General features: G+C 40.7%; 1 protein-coding gene across 2 annotated transcripts in view; it reads left to right on the forward strand.

Annotated features, from left to right (window-relative positions):
- The window catches only part of CELF6 (CUGBP Elav-like family member 6), a 43,834-nt gene that overhangs the window by 11,112 nt on the left and 14,262 nt on the right, over positions 1 to 18,460 (forward strand). For both annotated transcript variants that reach the window (XM_080669926.1, XM_080669927.1), the window contains exon 3: positions 1,708 to 1,756. In XM_080669926.1, the coding sequence (XP_080526052.1) occupies positions 1,708 to 1,756 (49 nt within the window). The remainder of the gene's footprint in view (positions 1 to 1,707; positions 1,757 to 18,460) is intronic.

The following is an 18,460-nucleotide window of genomic DNA, read 5'->3' on the forward strand; positions in this document are numbered from 1 at the left end:
CAGTTCCTGTCCTCCTGGTCTCTGGTCCAGGCCAGTCCAGACCTGTCCAGCTCACCCTGATCTGCTTGGATTGATCTGTCACCCTCTCTAGACTGCAGCCTGAGTCCTCCTGGTGTCTTGGTCCCCACTCACAGTGGTACACTGCAGGTGCTCCACCACCAGTGATGGGCGTGTCAGAGCAGATAAGAACATGAGCTTTGGGTGAGAGGGTAATAGCACTGATTGAGGCTTGGCCTATTTTCCTTTCCTTTTTTAAAAAATAAAATAAGCCCTCCTCACTCTCCATCTTCAAATTTTATCCAAAGGAAATTGCTCAGCTGTGACTGCCAGGGCATTACCATGGTTACTAGGTAGCACTTGTGGCTATGGTAACAGGAAGCTGTTTGCTGTCTCAGCAACAAGCACATTGGTAGAGGATGGAATGACTCTTGATGGGTGCAAAAATAGTGCATGTCCTGAGAGGAGGGAGCCAGATCATAACCTTCTCAGGCCATATGGGCATCAGTACTCCTTCTCCATGACTTGGAAGGCCGCTATTCTTTCCTCCTGGCAATCAGCTGTCTGTCCCAACAATAATTCCTCACACCCTATGCACCCAGCTCTTGGCCATTTACAAAGACCTTTTGTGCCCCCATTATTTCATGTGATCCACAACACCCCTGAGAGGAAAGTGAGATGGGGATTCAGTCATGAATTCTCTCAGGGTGTTTGGGAAATGGGAATGTGTGGAGTGGAGTATATTTACAACACCTAAGAACTTGTGCAAATCCCCCAGCTTAAGAGTCTGATTTGGTTCCCAAGTGATTCTTATCCACCCCTGATCAGGGAACCCCTGAATTAGAAGGTAAAATTGATTTGTGGGGGGAGGAAGGATCAAGCTGTTTTTTGGGTTTATAGCTTAGATGACTGGAAGAATCAGGTTTGGGCAAAAAGATGAACTCTGGTTTTGATGTGTCAAGTGGAAGGTGCCAGTGAGACTTTCTAGTGGATGCCCAGCAAGCAGCTGGGCATGCGGGTCTGAAGCTCAGAAGATAGGTTGGGTGGATGAGATTATCCAAGAAGAATGAGAGGAGCAGAATGAGCAGGGCCAAAGATGATGCCCTGAAGAACTCCAACATCCTCAGGGGAAGAGGGACCCAGGAGGGGACTGAGATGTAGAAACTATGGTGACACAAAAGCTTGGTAAAGGTTCTCCCCCGTTTAACAAGTTGAATAATAAAGTAGCTTACTGGAAATCATACAACCATTAAATGGCAGAGTTGGGAATAGACAGCACTAAGTCTGTCTGATTCCAGATTGTTTAATCTAAATGACACAGAATTATATTCTATTTGAGGCCACAAATCTGCAATATCAGTTCTACTCTCCCACCCAAAGCCTTCAAGGAAGTCCAGGAGCCAGAGGGACAGGCCTCACATGGTCCCTGCCCAGAGCCCAAGGCAAGAGAATCTCATTAGCCTCCATAGTCTGTCCTGCACTTGCCACTGAGCTTCCTAACACCCAACCCTTCAGGTTTTAAGCACCTTGTAAATTCCCAGGTTTAAGGGAAGAATCTTGGAGAAAATCTATAATCCCAAGTGAGACGAGTGGAGTGCAGAGTTCAAAGGTGCCAGAGCTTAGATCCTGAGGAGTCAGGCATGGAGAAGCTGGGAGGCCCAAGGGCCAGACAGTCATGCTGACTAGGTATGTTGGTCCTATGTCTTTCAGATGAACCGTCCAATCCAAGTGAAGCCAGCTGCCAGTGAGGGCCGAGGAGGTAACTTCCCTGCCTGACAAACCTTGGGGTATCACCCATGTAGGGGATTATGGATCCACTCCTGGAGTCAGTTCTACCCATGGTTTATTACTAGAACCTCCTTGAGTAAGCGGACAAGTGGGGTCCAGAGTTGCTCCATTCTAGAAACAGCTTAGCCATCCCAGCTCAGACTAAGAAGGGATGAGACCTGGCTGGTGTTGCTCAGTGGTTGGGCATCATCCTGTGCACCAAAAGGTTGCCAGTTCAATTTCTAGTCAGAGCACATGCCAGGGATTGTGGGCTCCATTCCTGATAGGGGGTGTGCAAGAGGCAGCTGATTGATGTTTCTCTCTTTCCTTTCCTCTCTCTCTAAAAATCAATTTTAAAATCTTAAAAATAAAGAAGGGATGAGGCCCCAGGGTCCCCAGACCCAAAAGAGGCTGGAAGAGCCTAAGCAGATGCTGGAGATAGAGGAAGGAGGCTCTTGTTAGCTTTCCCCTAGAGAGGATTAATTCCTGTTTTTCCAGGTTCTTCTTTGTTTGAAGAATAAGGCTAGAGTTAGTCTCCTTTTCTAGATTCTTCTGATTGCAGAGAACCCAGTCCGCTCTAGGTTGGGCCACTCATTACTTCATTGTAATTGCCTGGCTATTCATGGTCAAAGATGAGACTGATATAATAGACTTTGTAGGCCACATTAAGGAATTTGACTCTATGCTGAAGACCATGGGATGACTTTGAAAGGTTTTTAGCTGCACTGTTTCCTGGTGCAGAAAGATCAATGCTACTTAAGAACAGGAGCAGTTGAAACCTGTGCTTTTTGACAACCAGCTGTATTCTGATCAGCTTCCATGCTGGAAAAGCAATGCTAACATTGGTGTCAGTTCTTGATGTCTTTCTCCCTCTTCATTCACCTGTAGCCCTCCCTGATGTCTGCTGACTATATCCCTTAGATAAGCCTCTGCCTGCTTTACCCAAGATCAGCCATGGCTTTGTTAGGAGAAAGAAGCTTTCCAAGGTCAGGGAGAGAATGGCATCCAAATGACAGACATTTATTGACCTCCACTCATTCTGCATACCCTCTCAGACTTCATGCTCAGAACAAGGGGCTCTGGTAGCTCCATGGTTCTATTGTAGAGTTAGGTCCTCTAGGAAATTCTTCTTTCATCCTTTTAGATTCTCTGACCTCTGGTCTCCAATTCTCAGTTTCTGGTCAAGATGGTATCACCCCTTCTTTGCCTAAAGAGATATTACTAAGTTTCCTTCCTCCCCTCCATACACATATCCTCTTTTCCCATCTCATTCTTACCAGACTGGTCTTCAAGAAGTTCCAGGCCACATACCAAACCTCTGGTTTACTTGTCCCAAAAATTTCTGCTTGAAATTCTGTTAGGCATCGAGGTCATTGTTGGCCAGCTTCTATGCCCTACCTACAAACACTATAGTCCCACAGCTGAGAGTATCCAATGAGCTAAGAAGCAGACAGGCTGGGATGCAGTTTATTCAACCATCCAACCAAAATCTTCTACTCCATATTAGAAATACATATGTGAGCAAGGCAGACCTGGCACTTGGCCTCATGGAGCTCTAAAGCGATGTATAATTCAGTGTGATCAGTTCTTTTCAAATCCTGGGAGAACTGTGGGGACACAGACAAAAGGCACATAACTTAGTTAGGGAGGTCAAGGTGGACTCCCGGAGGTAGAAATGTTTAAGCTGAAATGTCAAGGATGAACAAGAAGCAGTCAATAGAAAAAGGAGGAAGGGGGTGGGCAGGCATTTCAGTCAAAGAGAATAGCATGCCCAGAGCTCAGAAGAACATGATGCAACTTGGAGTCTGGTTCAGGAACTAAGTTCACAGTGCTGGGGGCTCTCCTGTTGTTTAGAATCCAACACTTCTTGTCAGGTTGAGGGCAGTTGCACAAAGGAAGCCTCCATGCCAATAATGCTTCTGCTTGTTCTGGCACATATGTCCTAGTCATCTGGGCCCCAACCAGTGGCACCAGCCTGAGTTTTATCATTTTTCTCTTCCTTTTTGTGCAAGTTTTTCAAGTATCACATCATTGATAAATTATGTGCATGTGGCATCCCACCTCAATACCTGTTTATATTCAGATCAGCTCAAGAGATCAAGAAAAGCAAATCTGGCTGGAAATAGGTCTGTCTGGCAGCAGAATTCATCATTTTAGTAGTTACATGTTACACAGATATTTCTTGACAAGTGATGGATCTTAAGGAATATATACTCCAAATGCATCCATGGATAATCCTTCTTGCAGGTTTTTTGATGACAAGATCTCTCAATTCCTCCCTGCTCTCACTCCTAGTTTCTAAATGTTCTCTGCCACATATTTGAGAGAGAGGGGAGGCATGTGTACTAAGTCTTGGGCCTTTACAATTTCTAAGTATTTTACTACCAACTGATTTGTGTTAGATAATCTTTTTACTAATCAAAATGTGTTCATTTTCTTTCTTTTTTTTGTTTTTGCTTTCTTTTTTTTTTATTGTTTAAAGTATTACATATAGTAGTACATATATCTCTTTTTTTTCCCATTGACCATCCCCCAGCTTCCCCTAACCCCTGTCACATGCCCTCAACCCCCCCCCCCCCCTGCCGCAGTGTCTTGTGTCCACTGGTTGTGCTTATATGCATGCATACAAGTCCTTTGGTTGATCTCTTTCCCGCCTCCCTCCCCAACACTCCCCAGCCTTCCCACTGTAATTTGACAGTCTGTTCTGTGCTTTACTGCCTCTGTATCCATCTTTTTGTTCATCAGATTGTAATGTTCTTTATTTTCCATAAATGAGTGAGATCATGTGTTATTTTTCTTTCATTGCCTGTCTTATTTCACTTAACATAATGCTATGCTCTCCAGGTCCATCCATGCTGCTGCAAATGTAAGAATTCCTTCTTTTTTATAACAGCATAGTATTCCATTGTGTAGATGTACCATAGTTTTCTAATCCACTCATCTGCTGATGGGCATTTAGGCTGTTTCCAAATCTTAGCTATTGTAAATTGTGCTGCTATGAACATAGGGGGGCATATATCCTTTCTGATTGGTGTTTCTAGTTTCCTGGGATATATTCCTAGAAGTGGGATTACTGGGTCAAATGGGAGTTCTATTTTCAGTTTTTTGAGGAAACTCCATACTGTTCTCCACAGTGGCTGCATTCCCACCAGCAGTGCATGAGGGTTCCTTTTTCTCCGCATCCTCGCCAGCACTTGTCGTTTGTTGATTTGTTGATGATTGCCATTCTGACAGGTGTGAGATGGTACCGCATTGTTTTAATTTGCATCTCTCAGATAATTAGTGACTTTGAGCATGTTTTCATATGTCTCTTGTCCTTCCTTCTGTCTTGTTTCAAAAAGATTCTATTTAGGTCCGTTGCCCATTTTTTTATTGGATCATTTATCTTCCTTTTATTAAGTTGTATAAGTTCCCTGTAGATGTTGGAGATTAAACCTTTATCAGTGATAACATTTGCAAATATGTTCTCCCATGCAGTGGGCTTTCCTGTTGTTTTGTTGATGGTTTCTTTTGCTGAGCAAAAGCTTTTTATTTTGATGTAGTCCCATTTGTTTATTTTCACCTTTGTCTCCATTGCCTTAGGAGTGGTATCGGTGAAAAAATTGCTTCGGCATATGTCTGAGATTTTGCTGCCTGTGGATTCCTCTAGTATTTTTATGGGTTCCCGTCTTATGTTTAAGTCCTTTATCCATCTTGAGTTTATTTTTGTATATTGTGTAAGTTGGTGGTCTAGTTTCATTTTTTTTTGCATGTATCTGTCCAAATTTCCCAGCACCATTTATTGAAGAGACTGTCTTCACTCCATTGTATGTTCATGCCTCCTTTGTCAAATATTAATTAAGCATAGTGGCTTGGGTCAATATCTGGGTTCTCTATTCTATTCCATTAGTCTATGTCTGTTCTTGTGCCAGTACCAGGCTGTTTTGAGAACAGTGGCTTTGTAATACAGCTTGAAATCTGGTATTGAGATCCCACCTACTTTGTTCTTCTTTCTCAGGATTGCTGTGGCTATTCGGGGTCTTTTTTTATTCCAGATGAATTTTTGGAGAGCTCTTTCTAGGTCTGTGAAATATGCCGTTGGTATTTTGATGGGGAGTGCATTGAATCTATAGATTGCTTTGGGTAGTATGGACATTTTAATGATGTTGATTCTCCCAATCCATGAACATGGTATGTTCTTCCATCTGTTTGTGTCTTCCTCTATCTCTTTTTTCAGTGTCCTGTAGTTTTCCGCATATAGGTCTTTTACCTCCTTACTTAAGTTTATTCCTAGGTATCTTAATTTTTTTGGTGCTATGGTAAATGGGATTGCTTTTTTAGTCTCTCTTTCTATAAGTTCACTATTGGTGTATAGAAATGCCATAGATTTCTTGGCATTAATTTGGTATCCTGCTACATTGCCGAATTCATTTATTAAGTCTGTTAGTTTTTTGATGGAGTCTTTCGGGTTTTTTATGTACAATATCATGTCATCTGCAAATAAGGACAGCTTTACTTCTTCTTTTCCAATTTGGATGCCTTTTACTTCTTCTTCTTGTCTAATTGCAATGGCTAATACTTCCAGTACTATGTCGAACAGGAGGGTGAGAGTGGGCATTCCTGTCTTTGGGGAAGTGGTTTTAGTTTTTGCCCATTGAGTATGATGTTGACTGTGGGTTTATCATATATGGCTTTTATGATGTTGAGGTATGATCCTTCTATTCCCACCTTGCTGAGAGTTTATATAAAGAAAGCATTTGTCAAATGCTTTTTCTGCATCAATTGATATGACTATGTGATTTTTATCTCTCAATTTGTTTATGTGATGTATCACATTTATTGATTTGCGGATATTGTACCATACTTGCATCCCTGCTATAAATCCTGCTTGGTCATGGTGTATGATCTTTCTGATGTACTGCTGGATCCGATTTGCTAGAAATTTGTTGAGGATTTTGGCATCTATGTTCATGAGGGATATTGGCCTGTAATTGTCTTTCATTGTGTTGTCTTTATCTGGTTTTGGTATTAGGGTGATGCTGGCTTCATAGAATGAGCTTGGAAGTGTTCCTTCCTCTTGAATTTTTTGGAATAGTCTGAGGAGGATAGGTTTTAGTTCTTCCTTGAATGTTTGGTAAAACTCTTCTGTGAAGCCATCTGGCCCCAGGCTTTTGTTTGCTGGAAGCTTTTTGATGACTGCTTCAATTTCTTCCATAGTTATTGGCCTATTGAGATGTTTAGATTCTTCATGATTGAGTTTTGGAAGGTTGTATTTTTCTAGGAATATGTCCATTTCCTCCAGGTTGTCCAGTTTGTTGGAATAGAGTTATTCATAGTATTTTTTAACAATCCTTTGTATTTTGTTGAGGTCTGTTGTTATTTCACCTCTTTCATTACTGATTTTGTTTATTTGGGTCCTCTCACTTTGCTTCTTGGTGAGCCTGGCTAGAGGTTCATCAATCTTGTTTATCCTTTCAAAGAACCAGCTCTTGCTTTTGTTGATCTTTTGTATTGTTGGGTTTTTTTGGTCTCTATGTCATTTATCTCCACTCTGATCTTTATTATTTTCTTCCTTCTGCTTACACTGGGCTTTTCTTGTTTCTCTCTTTCTAACTCTTTGAGTTGTAGAGTTAGGTAATTTATTACCGTTGTTTCTTGTTTTTTGCAGTAGGCTTGTAGAGCTATGAACTTCCCTCTCAAGACTGCTTTTGCTGTGTCCCATAGATTTTGGGTTGTTCTGTTTTCATTGTCGTTTGTTGCCATGAGGTTTTTTATTTCTTCTTTGATCTCTCTGGTAACCCAGTCATTGTTTAATACAGGGGTGGACAAACTTTTTGACTCGAGGGCCACAATGGGTTCTTAAACTGGACCTGAGGGCCGGAACAAAAGCATGGATGGAGTGTTTGTGTGAACTAATATAAATTCAAAGTAAACATCATTACATAAAAGGGTACGGTCTTTTTTTTATTTATTTCAATAGTTTTATTCATTTCAAACATTTTAAGAAGAAGAATGTAAACACCAATTATTATAATTTGAAACTTCAAAAAATGGAGGAATCATAGCACAATAACATACCTTATATTGAAGATGGCAAAGGCAAAATAAAATTGCCTAACAAAGGAAAGGTACAAAAGCCTTTCAAATTAAAATTAAATATAATAAAATAATTTAAAACTAAAACAAATAGAAAAGAACAAAATGTGTAAACAGTAAATTAAACATTTTCTTTAGTGCAACGTCCAAATTATGCCCGGGACGTAGATGTAGATGGCAATGTAGACTGGGTTGAAAGGTTTTTGGTCTTTAAAACATCAACTTCAGTGGGAACAGTGTTGTTGGTCTCCTTTTTAGCTAATGCTCTGATACTGTGCTCTCCAGGGGCGTGTCTCCCTACATCACGACGATAACGTGTCTACGCATTCCCAGGGTGATGTCAGGGGACGCCTCTGCGGGCATTACGAGGAGCCTCTGGAAGATTGAGAGGTTGTTCCTTCTACTGAATGGGCGGATATAAATCCGCCCACTCAGAAGAAGGAGCTGCGGCCGTGTTTCCCGACGTTGCCATGTTAACACTGCTGCTGGTGAAGGAGCAGAGGGGAGAGCAAGAGAACCCTCCGCTCTTTCGGCTCCATGGGCCGGATAGGACAGCCGAATGGGCCGGATCCGGCCCGTGGGCTGTAGTTTGCCCACGGCTGGTTTAATAGCATGCCATTTAGTCTCCATGTGTTTGATTTTTTGGATTGTTTTTATTGTAGTTGATTTCTAGTTTTACGACACTGTGATCTGAGGAGATGCTTGATATGATTTCTATCTTCTTGAATTTGAAGAGACTTTGCCTGTGACCCAATATATGGTCCATCTTTGAAAATGACCTATGTACACTTGAGAAGAAAGTATATTCTGTGGCTTTGGGGTGAAATTTTCTGAAGATGTCAATTAATTCCATCTGGTCTAGTGAGTCATTTAGGATTGATGTTTCTTTGCTGATTTTTTTGTTTAGAGGATTTGTCCAATGGTGATAGTGGGGTATTAAAGTCCCCTACTATGATTTTATGGCTGTCAATCTCTCCCTTGATATCCTCCAGGAGTTATTTTATGTATTTGTTTAAGTATTGCTACCCCAGCTTTTTTTTCATTTCCATTCACCTGGAAGACCTTTTTCCATCCCTTCACCCTCAGTCTGTGTGCGTCTTTTTTTCTGAGGTGGGTTTCTTGTAGACAGCAGATATATGGGTCGTGTTTTCTTATCCAATCTGTTACCCTATGTCTTTTGGTTGGGGCACTTAATCCATTTACATTTAAAGTTATTATTGATAGGTACTTCTTTGTCACCATTTTTATTCTTTACCCCTGTGTTCCTTCTTCGCTTCCTATTTCTTTTCTTTTTTTTTTTTTTTTTTTTTTTTTTTTACATTAGACCCTTTAGCATTTCTTGCATTGCTTGTTTGGTGGTAATAAAGTCCCTTAGTCCTTTTTTGTCTGTGAAGCTCCTGATTTCACCCTCAATTTTGATTGATAGCCTTGATGGGTACATTATTCTTGGATTCAGACCCTTCCTTTGCAGGACTTTGTATATTTCATTCCATTCCCTTCTGGCCTGATGTGTTTCTGTTGAGAAATCAGTCACTAGTCTGATGGGGGATCCTTTGTAGGTAACTTTCTGTCTCTGGACGCTTTTAAGATTCATATTTTGTCGTTGGTGGTTGCCAGTTTAATTATAATGTGCCTTGGCATTGGTCTTTTGGGGTTCATTTTTTTTGGGACTCTGTGAGCTTCTTGGATTTGTGTGGTTTTTTTTCTTCCCTATATCAGGGAAATTTTCTGTCATTATTTCTTCAAACAGGTTTTCTATTCCTTGCTCAGTTTCTCTCCTTCTGGCACCCCTATTATGCAGATGTTGTTTTGTTTCATGTTGTCCCAAAGTTCCCTTAGGCTCTCCTCCTGCTTTTTAATTTTTTTTGTAGTAGCTGCTCTACTTGGGTATTTTTTCCCATCTTGTCTTCTAGCTCACTGATGCGGTCCTCTGCTTCTTCTAGTCTACTCTTGATGCTTTCTATTGAGTTCTTTACAGCCGCAATGTCATTTTTCATTTCTTCTTCGTTCTTCTTCATTTCCTCTTGGTTCTTACACATATTGTTGAATTTGTCTTCCATTCTTTTCATCCACCTTATGACCATTTCTCTGAATTCTTTCTCTGACAGGTTGCTTGCCTCCATTTCGTTTACTTCCTTTTCTTTCATATGTGGGCTGTTTCTTTGTCTCCCCATGATCTCTCTTCTCTGGGTGTGTCTAGTTATGTAGTTATCTCTCTCCTTTCAGTGAGGGAGTGTAGAGCTCCTCTGAATCTGCGTGCTTGCACCACTTTTGACTGGTGTTCTCAGGTTCACAGCTGTTTGGTGGGTGCCGTAGATTCCCCGGGCTTTTCAGGCTTCCAATAACATCCACTTTCCCCTTCAAGATGGTGCGGTCTCCACGTCCGAGCCGGTTGCTCCGGGATGGAACCCAGCAGCAGTGGGGGCTGCCCGGTCAGGGGAGCCCCGTACAGCAGTCCCCCACAGTCTCCTGGAGTATAGCTGTCCCTCAACTCACCAACAAACACTCCCCACGCAACCACACACTCTCCCTTTTTTTTCTCACTCACATGCTATCTTGCAGTCTTTTTTCCCGTCAGCAGCCATCCTCCCCACCTCAAAATGTGTTCATTTTCTTCAATGTTATCACATATCTCTTCCAAAGTTCTAGAAACCCAACTTTTAAAATGGTATTGGATTTTGCTTTTGAAATGTAACATTTGACACCACTGTGGGACATCTTGCCTCATTCAAGTCTTATCTCTGTGATCTCAAACATTCTATAAATCATCATAGTTAATGGTCACAGCCTGTGCACCTGCATGTTTTTTATTATTTCTAAATTAAATCCCTAACAATGATTGCCTAAGAGTGATTTTTTTATATCTGATAAGCCCTAGCTGGTTTGGCTCAGTGTATAGAGTGCATGCCTTTGGACTGAAGGGTCTCAGGTTCAACTCCAGTCAGGGGCACATGACAGTTTGAGGGCTTAATCCCCAGTAGGGGGCGGGCAAGAGGCAGCCAATCAATGATTCTTATCATTGATGTTTCTCTCTCTCCCTCTACCTTTCTCTCTGAATTCAATAAAAATATATTTTTTTAAAATACTGGTATCAAAGCAGGCATAATCTAAGGGGTATCAAGGTAAATATAATCTTCCAAAATTCTGCTATTTTTTTCTTCAAGGGATTATTAGATATTTCTTTCCATAAAATTGGGATCACCAATTCAAATGCTACAGGAGTCAGGTAAGTAACCCTAAGTGGACAAGACTGTCATAATTTAATTTAAAAAATACATTTTAATTATATTAAATGTTGCCAACTAACTCAATTTTTAAAGTGGACCAGCACTATGAGAGTCTAACCAAACCTATCAGGTTTGCTTCTTTAGCCTAAAGGCTCCTTTTTTTCCCCATTTACCTTCTACACAAAAATGCTTACTTTACATTCCATCTCTTGAGTTTTGATGCCAATCAACAGAGTTGTCTTTCTCTTGTTTTTAATGAAGAGACATGAGGTTTGTGGTTGAAATATCCTGCATTTTAAGCACATTGTATATTGTATTACTTATAGAAGATATTGGTAACATGCACATTCAATGCTTGCAACACAATAATAGCAGCAACACAACAGGATCTGCCTGAAAGGAGGTGCTGGGGTCCTCTTCTTCCAAGGCCATCCCCTACAGCCTTGTTAACTCTTGGAGTGCCAGATGGTCATCCAGGTCTTCGTGACTATATTATAGCAGCCTTTTAATGTATCCCAACCAGTTCCCATAAATTTTGTAGCTAAATTCACACTGTTTGTATACTCCATGCTTATATTTTATATCCTGGGGCATTGAGCAGTATACTCTCAAAGGAAGATTATTCTAATTTTCCTAAATAAAATTATCTTCTAATATACTAAAGGTACCCACTTCTACAGTAAACATACATAGTGCCAAAAACTTTCCCTGTAGCATTTGCATTTATTTAAATGTAAACATTAAGATGTTGGCCTGCATAAAAATTCAAGGTTCATGCTTTTCAAAATATTAACCTCAAATTTTATGAGGTCAGAGCTAGAGATCCCCAAATCTCTTGGACAATGGTAACTGAATAGGTCTATTTTATTTTGCTTCAGCATGAAGATTGTGTTGATTTTTCCTAACTTATGGTATTTCTACTATGAAAGCACTAAGAAAAATACGTTAAATTATAAGTACCAATCTTATAGGAAAAGCATTTTTCAGTCCTAAGGCAAAATCTACAAAATCATTGAATTGTACATTCTCTCCTCTCTTTCAAATTTCATAGCATAAAATCAATAAAGTCATAAATCACAATGGTGATTGCTCTGCTTGTTCCATTCCCCAACTTTGCTGTCTTTTTTACTCAAAAAATATTTCTGTATCCAAGATTCCTAAGGTACAGAAATAGGTTAAGTAATCAATCCATGCACTCTTTTCACTTTATTTTTTATTAATTTTTAGAGAAAGAGAAAAGGAGAGGGAGAGAGAGAAACATCAATGTGAGAGTAGTGAGACATCAATCAGCTGCCTCCACCAGAGATTGAGCCTGAATGTGCCCTGACCCAGAATTGAACCAGCAACCCTCGGTGCACAGGACAACGCTCAACCAACTGAACCATGCCAGCCAGGGCCACTTTATTTTTTTAACTAAAATTTTAAGCATTCTCTGAGGTGAGCGTCTCTTTTTTAATCTTGAAACTTGATTTAACTCAAAATCCAATCATTTGTCATCATATCAACCCTCCTATCCCTATCCTATAATTAATTTCTGCCTGAATTTGCAAGGGCTTGTTTAAATATCAGCCTAAATTTTGAGTAATAGACATATATTATTATCTAACTAGGTGAGCCCTTTTTCCCAAACTTTTCTAATATTTATTTAATTCAGTATTTAATAACAATTAAATGTTGAGTTCCAGTTAAACTTTAAGCTAGAATTTTTAGAATTTCATAATAGTGGGACATGTCCTCTGACTAAAATAAAATATGAACCTTAGCAACAACTATTCTGTCAGTCGGCAGTCATATCTGTCTTTGATCCTTATACTTATTTAATTCTAAAAGGTATTCTTTTGACTAAGACCTGGCTGGATATGTTTCCTAGTACTGCTTAAGACTTTACTCAAGTTAACATTTCACTTCCTGAAATGCATCCTACTTCCAAAGGTAAAAAGAAATGCTGCCGAAACCGGTTTGGCTCAGTGGATAGAGCGTCGGCCTGTGGACTGAAAGGTCCCAGGTTCGATTCCGGTCAAGGGCACGTACCTTGGTTGCGGGCACATTCCCAGTGGGAGGTGTGCAGGAGGCAGCTGATCGATGTTTCTCTCTCATCGATGTTTCTAACTCTCTATCCCTCTCCCTTCCTCTCTGTAAAAAATCAATAAAATATATTTAAAAAAAAGAAGAAATGCTTTCTGCCCAGCTGGCGTGGCTCAGTGGTTGAGCATCGACCTATGAACCAGGAGGTCACAGTTCAATTCCCTGTCAGGGTTGCGGGCTTGATCCAGGGTGTGGGGTGTGCAGGAGGCAGCTGATCAATGATTCTCTCATCATTGATGTTTCCATTTATCTCTCCCTCTCCCTTCCTCTCAGAAATCAATAAAAATATACTTAAAAAAGGAAGGAGGGAGGGAAGGAGGGAGGGAGGGAGGGAGGGAGGGAGGGAGGGAGGGAGGGAGGGAGGGAGGGAGGAAGGGAGGGAGGGGGGAGGGAGGGAGGGGGGAGGGAGGGAGGAGGAAATGCTTTCCTTCAGCTTAGCTCAGAGTGGATTGCCCAAAGCTGAGTGTTGTAACACTTTTAGGCCATGGACATGGCGGAATGTCTTACAAGCCCTTCAGGTACAGTTGCACAGCCTGCAAAAGGAAAAGGCGTCGCGGGAGGCTGAAAGTCTTCTCTTTTAAGGGAATCTGGAAGTCATGCTGGGTTTACCTTTCTTATTCCCCTCCTGGATTAGGATGATGACACAGTTCTTTTTTGGTCTAAGTCCCTAATTTTCGGCCATCCTTAAAGCCCTTCTTTACCTTTTTATTATTATTATTATTGTGGTAAATTAGAGATAACAAACTTTACCATCTTTACTATTTTTAAATGCACAGTTCAGTAGTGTTAACTATATTCACATTGTGTGCAACCTATCTCCAGAACTCTTTCATCTTACAAAACTTAAGCTTTGTACCCATTAAACAATAATTCCCCATTCATCCTCCCTCAAGCCCCTGATAACCATCATTCTACCTTCTGTTTTTATGAGTTTGGCTACTCTGGATACCTTATATAAGTGGAATCATGTAGTGTTTGTCTTTGTGACTGGCTTATTTCACTTGGCATATTGTCCTCAAAGTTCATCTGTGTTGTAGCATATATCAGAATTTCCTTCCTTTTAAAGGCTGAATAATATTTCATTGTATGTATATACCACATTTTATGCATTCATTGGTTGATAGACATTTGGGTTGCTTCCTATTATGTATAATGCTACTGTGAACATGGATGCACAAATATCTCCTTGAGATCCAGTTTTCAATTCTTTTGGATATATACCCAGAACTGGTATTGCTAGACCACATGATAATTCCATATTTATTTTTTTGAGGAACCACATACTGGTTTTCATGGTGGTAATATCATTTTATATTCCCAGCAACAATGCACAAGGGTTGCAATTTCTCTACATCTTTGCCACAACACTAGTGGTTTTTGTTTTTGTTTTTTATAACAATCATCCTAATGGGTGTAAGGTGGTAGCTCATTGTGGTTTTGTGTTTTTTTTTAATTTAATAAATCTTTATTGTTCAGATTATTACAATTGTTTCTCTATTTTCCCCCCTCCACCCGGTTCCCACGCCACCCTCTGCCCTTACCTCCCCACCACTGTCCTCATCCATAGATGTACGACTTTTATCCAGTCTCTTTCTATACCCTCCATACCCCTTTCCCCCTGAAAATTATCAGTCCACTCCCTTTCTATGCCCCTGATTGTATTATATTCACCAGTTTATTCTGTTCCTCAGATTTTTAATTCACTTGATTTTTAGGTTCACTTGTTGATAAATATGTATTTGTTGTTCATAATTTTTATCTTTACTTTTTTTCTTCTTCCTCTTCTTAAAGAATACCTTTCAGCATTTCATATAATACTGGTTTGGTGGTGATGACTCCTTTAGCTTTTTCTTATCTGTGAAGCTCTTTATCTGCCCTTCCATTCTGAATGATAACTTTGCTGGGTAGAGTAATCTTGGTTGTAGGTTCTTGCTGTTCATCACTTTGAATAATTCTTGCCACTCCCATCTGGCCTGCATAGTTTCTGTTGAGAAATCAGCTGACAATCGTATGGGTGCTCCCTTGTAGGTAATTAACTGTTTTTCTCTTGCTGCTTTTAATATTCTCTCTTTGTCTTTTGCTCTTGGCATTTTAATTACAATGTGCCTTGGTGTGGTCCTCTTTGGATTCCTTTTGTTTGGGGTTCTCTGCACTTCCTGGACTTGTAAGTCTATTTCTTTCACCAGGTGGGGGAAGTTTTCAGTCATTATTTCTTCAAATAGGTTTTCAGTATCTTGCTCTCTCTCTTCTTCTGGCACCCCCATAATTCTGATGTTGGTACACTTGAAGTTGTCCCAGAGGCTTCTTACACTATCTTCAACTTTTTGGATTCTTTTTTTCTTTTTGCTTTTCCAGTTAGGTGTTTTTTGCTTCTTTGTATTTCAAATCTTTGACTTGATTCTTGCGGTCCTCTAGTCTTTTGTTGGGTCTCTGTATAATATTTTTTATTTCAGTCAGTGTATGTTTAATTTCTAGTTGGTCCTTTTTCATATCCTCAAGGGTCTCACTAAATTTATCAGCATTTTCTAGGAAATTCTTGAAAAACCTTATAACTGTGGTTTTGAATTCTACATCCAGTCATTTGTTTTCCTCCATTTCTTTCATTTGTGATCTGTTTCTTTGTCTCCACATTTTTGCTGCTTCCCTGAGTTGGTAGGGTAGCTTTGTGTGCTAGGTTTCCTATATGGCCCAGTGGGTCGGCCTCCCCAGTTACCTGAGGTGGACACTCTTGGTACACCCCTTTGTGGGCTGTGTGCACAGTCTTGTTGCAGTTAAGCCTTGATTGTTGTTGGTATCACTGGGAAAAATTGACTTCCAGGCCAATTGGCTGTGAGGATCAGCTGTGTCTACGCCAGGAGACCTTCTGTGCTGGAGACAGCCTTATAGGACCAGGCTTGCAAAATTGCAAAAGCCTCTGTGCTCAGCTTGGATGGGGCAGAGTCTCAGGGCTGAGCAGACAGTTTTGGCTTCCTGTCAGTCCTGCCCTTGCGTGTGCGCCTCTAGACCTCTGCCTTCCACGGCTCCCCTGAGTTTCCGCCTGACAGCCAGATTCCCCCCCGTAAGAGCGTGGGTCCCCAGGGGCTCTCCCGGAACTGGTGTTCAGTGCATTCAGAACCGGGGTTCAGTGCAGTCAGGAGCTTCCGACTCCCTTCTGCTAGGGAAAGCCTGCGGCAACCTCTACAGTTAGTCTTCTCTGCACGTGCGTGCGTGCCTCCAGACCCCTGCCCGCCGCAGCTCCCCCCAGTCTCCGAGTCTCCATGTGCTTTTCTCTCTACCTGACAGTCCAGACTCCCCCTGTATGAGCCCGGGTCCACGGGGTTTCACCCTATACTTGGGTTCCGTGCAGTCGGGGGCTTCCTTCCCCCTCCCGCCAGAGAAAGCCAGCCAGGCACTCAGCCTTCCTTCCTCTCTTCGCGTGTGTCTCTGTACCTCAGCCCTTTGCAGCTCCTCTGATTCTCCATGAGCTTTTCTCTTTCCTTCTTGCTGTAGAATTTCCACTCATCCAGCTTTCCTGTGGTTCTGGATGATGTCTGTTCTGTCTTTTAGTTGTAGTTTTGAAATTGTGCGCGGCAGCAGTTTAGGTGCTTACCTATGCCACCATCTTGGTTTCTCCTCCTCATTGTGGTTTTGATTTGCATTTCCTTAATGCTTAATGTTGTTGAGCATCTTTTCATATGTTTCTTGGTCGTTTGCATATCTTCTTTGGAGAAATGTCTGTTAAAGTCCTTTGCTCATTTTTAAATTAGATTATTTGGTTTATTGTTGTCAGGAGCTTTCTATATATTCTGGATATAAACCCTTATCAGATATGAATTGCAAATATTTTCTCCCATTTTTTAAATTGCCTTTTCACTCCGATTGTGTCCTTTGATGCACAGAAGTTTTTAATTTTGTTGTCATACAATTTATCTATTTTTACTTTTGTTGCCTATGCTTTTAGTGTCATATCCAAGAAATAACTGCCAAGTATAAGGTCATGAATCTTTCCCCCTATGTTTACTTCTAAGACTTTTATGGTGTTAGCACTTATGTTTAGGTCTTTGACCCATTTTCAGTTCATTTTTTATATGATGTGAGGTAGCAGTCCAACTTTATTCTTTTGCATGCAAACATCCAGTTTTTTCAGCACCATTTGTTGAAAAGACTGGCACTCGTGTCAAAATCATTTGACCATATATGCAAGGGCTTACTTCTGGGCTCTCTATACTATTCCACTGATCTATGTGTCTTTATTTATGCCAGTACCACATTGTTGGATTACTATAGCTTTGTAATAAGCTTTTACATTTTATTTTTTTAAATATGTTTTCATTGATTTTTTTTAGAGAGAGAGGAAGGAAGAGGGATAGAGAGAAACATTGATGAGAGAGACACATCAATCAGCTTCCTCCTGCACACCCTATACAGGGGATCAAGCCCACAACTGGGGCATGTGCCCTTACTGGGAATCGAATCGAGGACCTCTTGGTTCACGAGTTGACATCCAACCACTGAGCAACACCGGCCAGGCGGCAATAAGTTTTAAAATCAGGAAGTGTGAGACCTTCAACTTGCTTCTTTAAAAAAGAAATGTTTATTAATTTGAGAGAGAGAGGAAGGGAGAGGGATAGAGAGAGAAATATCCATCAGCTGTCTCCCCAACACTCCCTAATCAGGGATTGAGCCTGCAACCTGGACAAAAATCAAACCAGCAACCTTTCAATATATGGATGATGCTTAACCAACTGAGCCAGAGCACAACTTGCTTCTTTTTCAAGATTGCTTTGGTTATTCAAAGTCTCTTGAGATTCCATATGAATTTTAGAATAGATTTTTATTTCTGCAAAAAATGCCATTGGGATTTTGACAGAGATTGCATTAAATTTGTAGATCACTTTGGGTAGTGTTGACATTTAACAATATCAAGTCTTTCAATCACGAACAGGGATTATCTTCCATTTATTTACATCTTCTTTAAGTTCAGCAATATTTTGTAGTTTTCAGGGTATAAGTCTTTTGCCTCCTTGGTTAAGTTTATTCCTAAGTATTTTATTCATTTTAATACTATTTTTTTAAGTTTTTATTGATTTCAGAGAGAAAAGAGAGGGAGACAGAGGTAGAAACATCAATGATGAGAAAGAATCATTGATCGGCTGCCTCCTGCACGCCCCCTACTGGGGATTGAGCCCGCAACCCAAGCATATGCCCTTGACCGGAATCAAACCTGCAACCCTTCAGTCCGCAGGCCGATGCTCTTATCCACTGAGCCGAGCTGGCTAGGGCCATTTTTATACTATTATGAGTGAAATTATTTTCATAATTTCCTGTTC

The sequence above is a fragment of the Plecotus auritus genome (assembly GCF_963455305.1).
Source record: "Plecotus auritus genome assembly, chromosome: 1".
In the NCBI taxonomy this organism is placed as follows: domain Eukaryota; kingdom Metazoa; phylum Chordata; class Mammalia; order Chiroptera; family Vespertilionidae; genus Plecotus; species Plecotus auritus.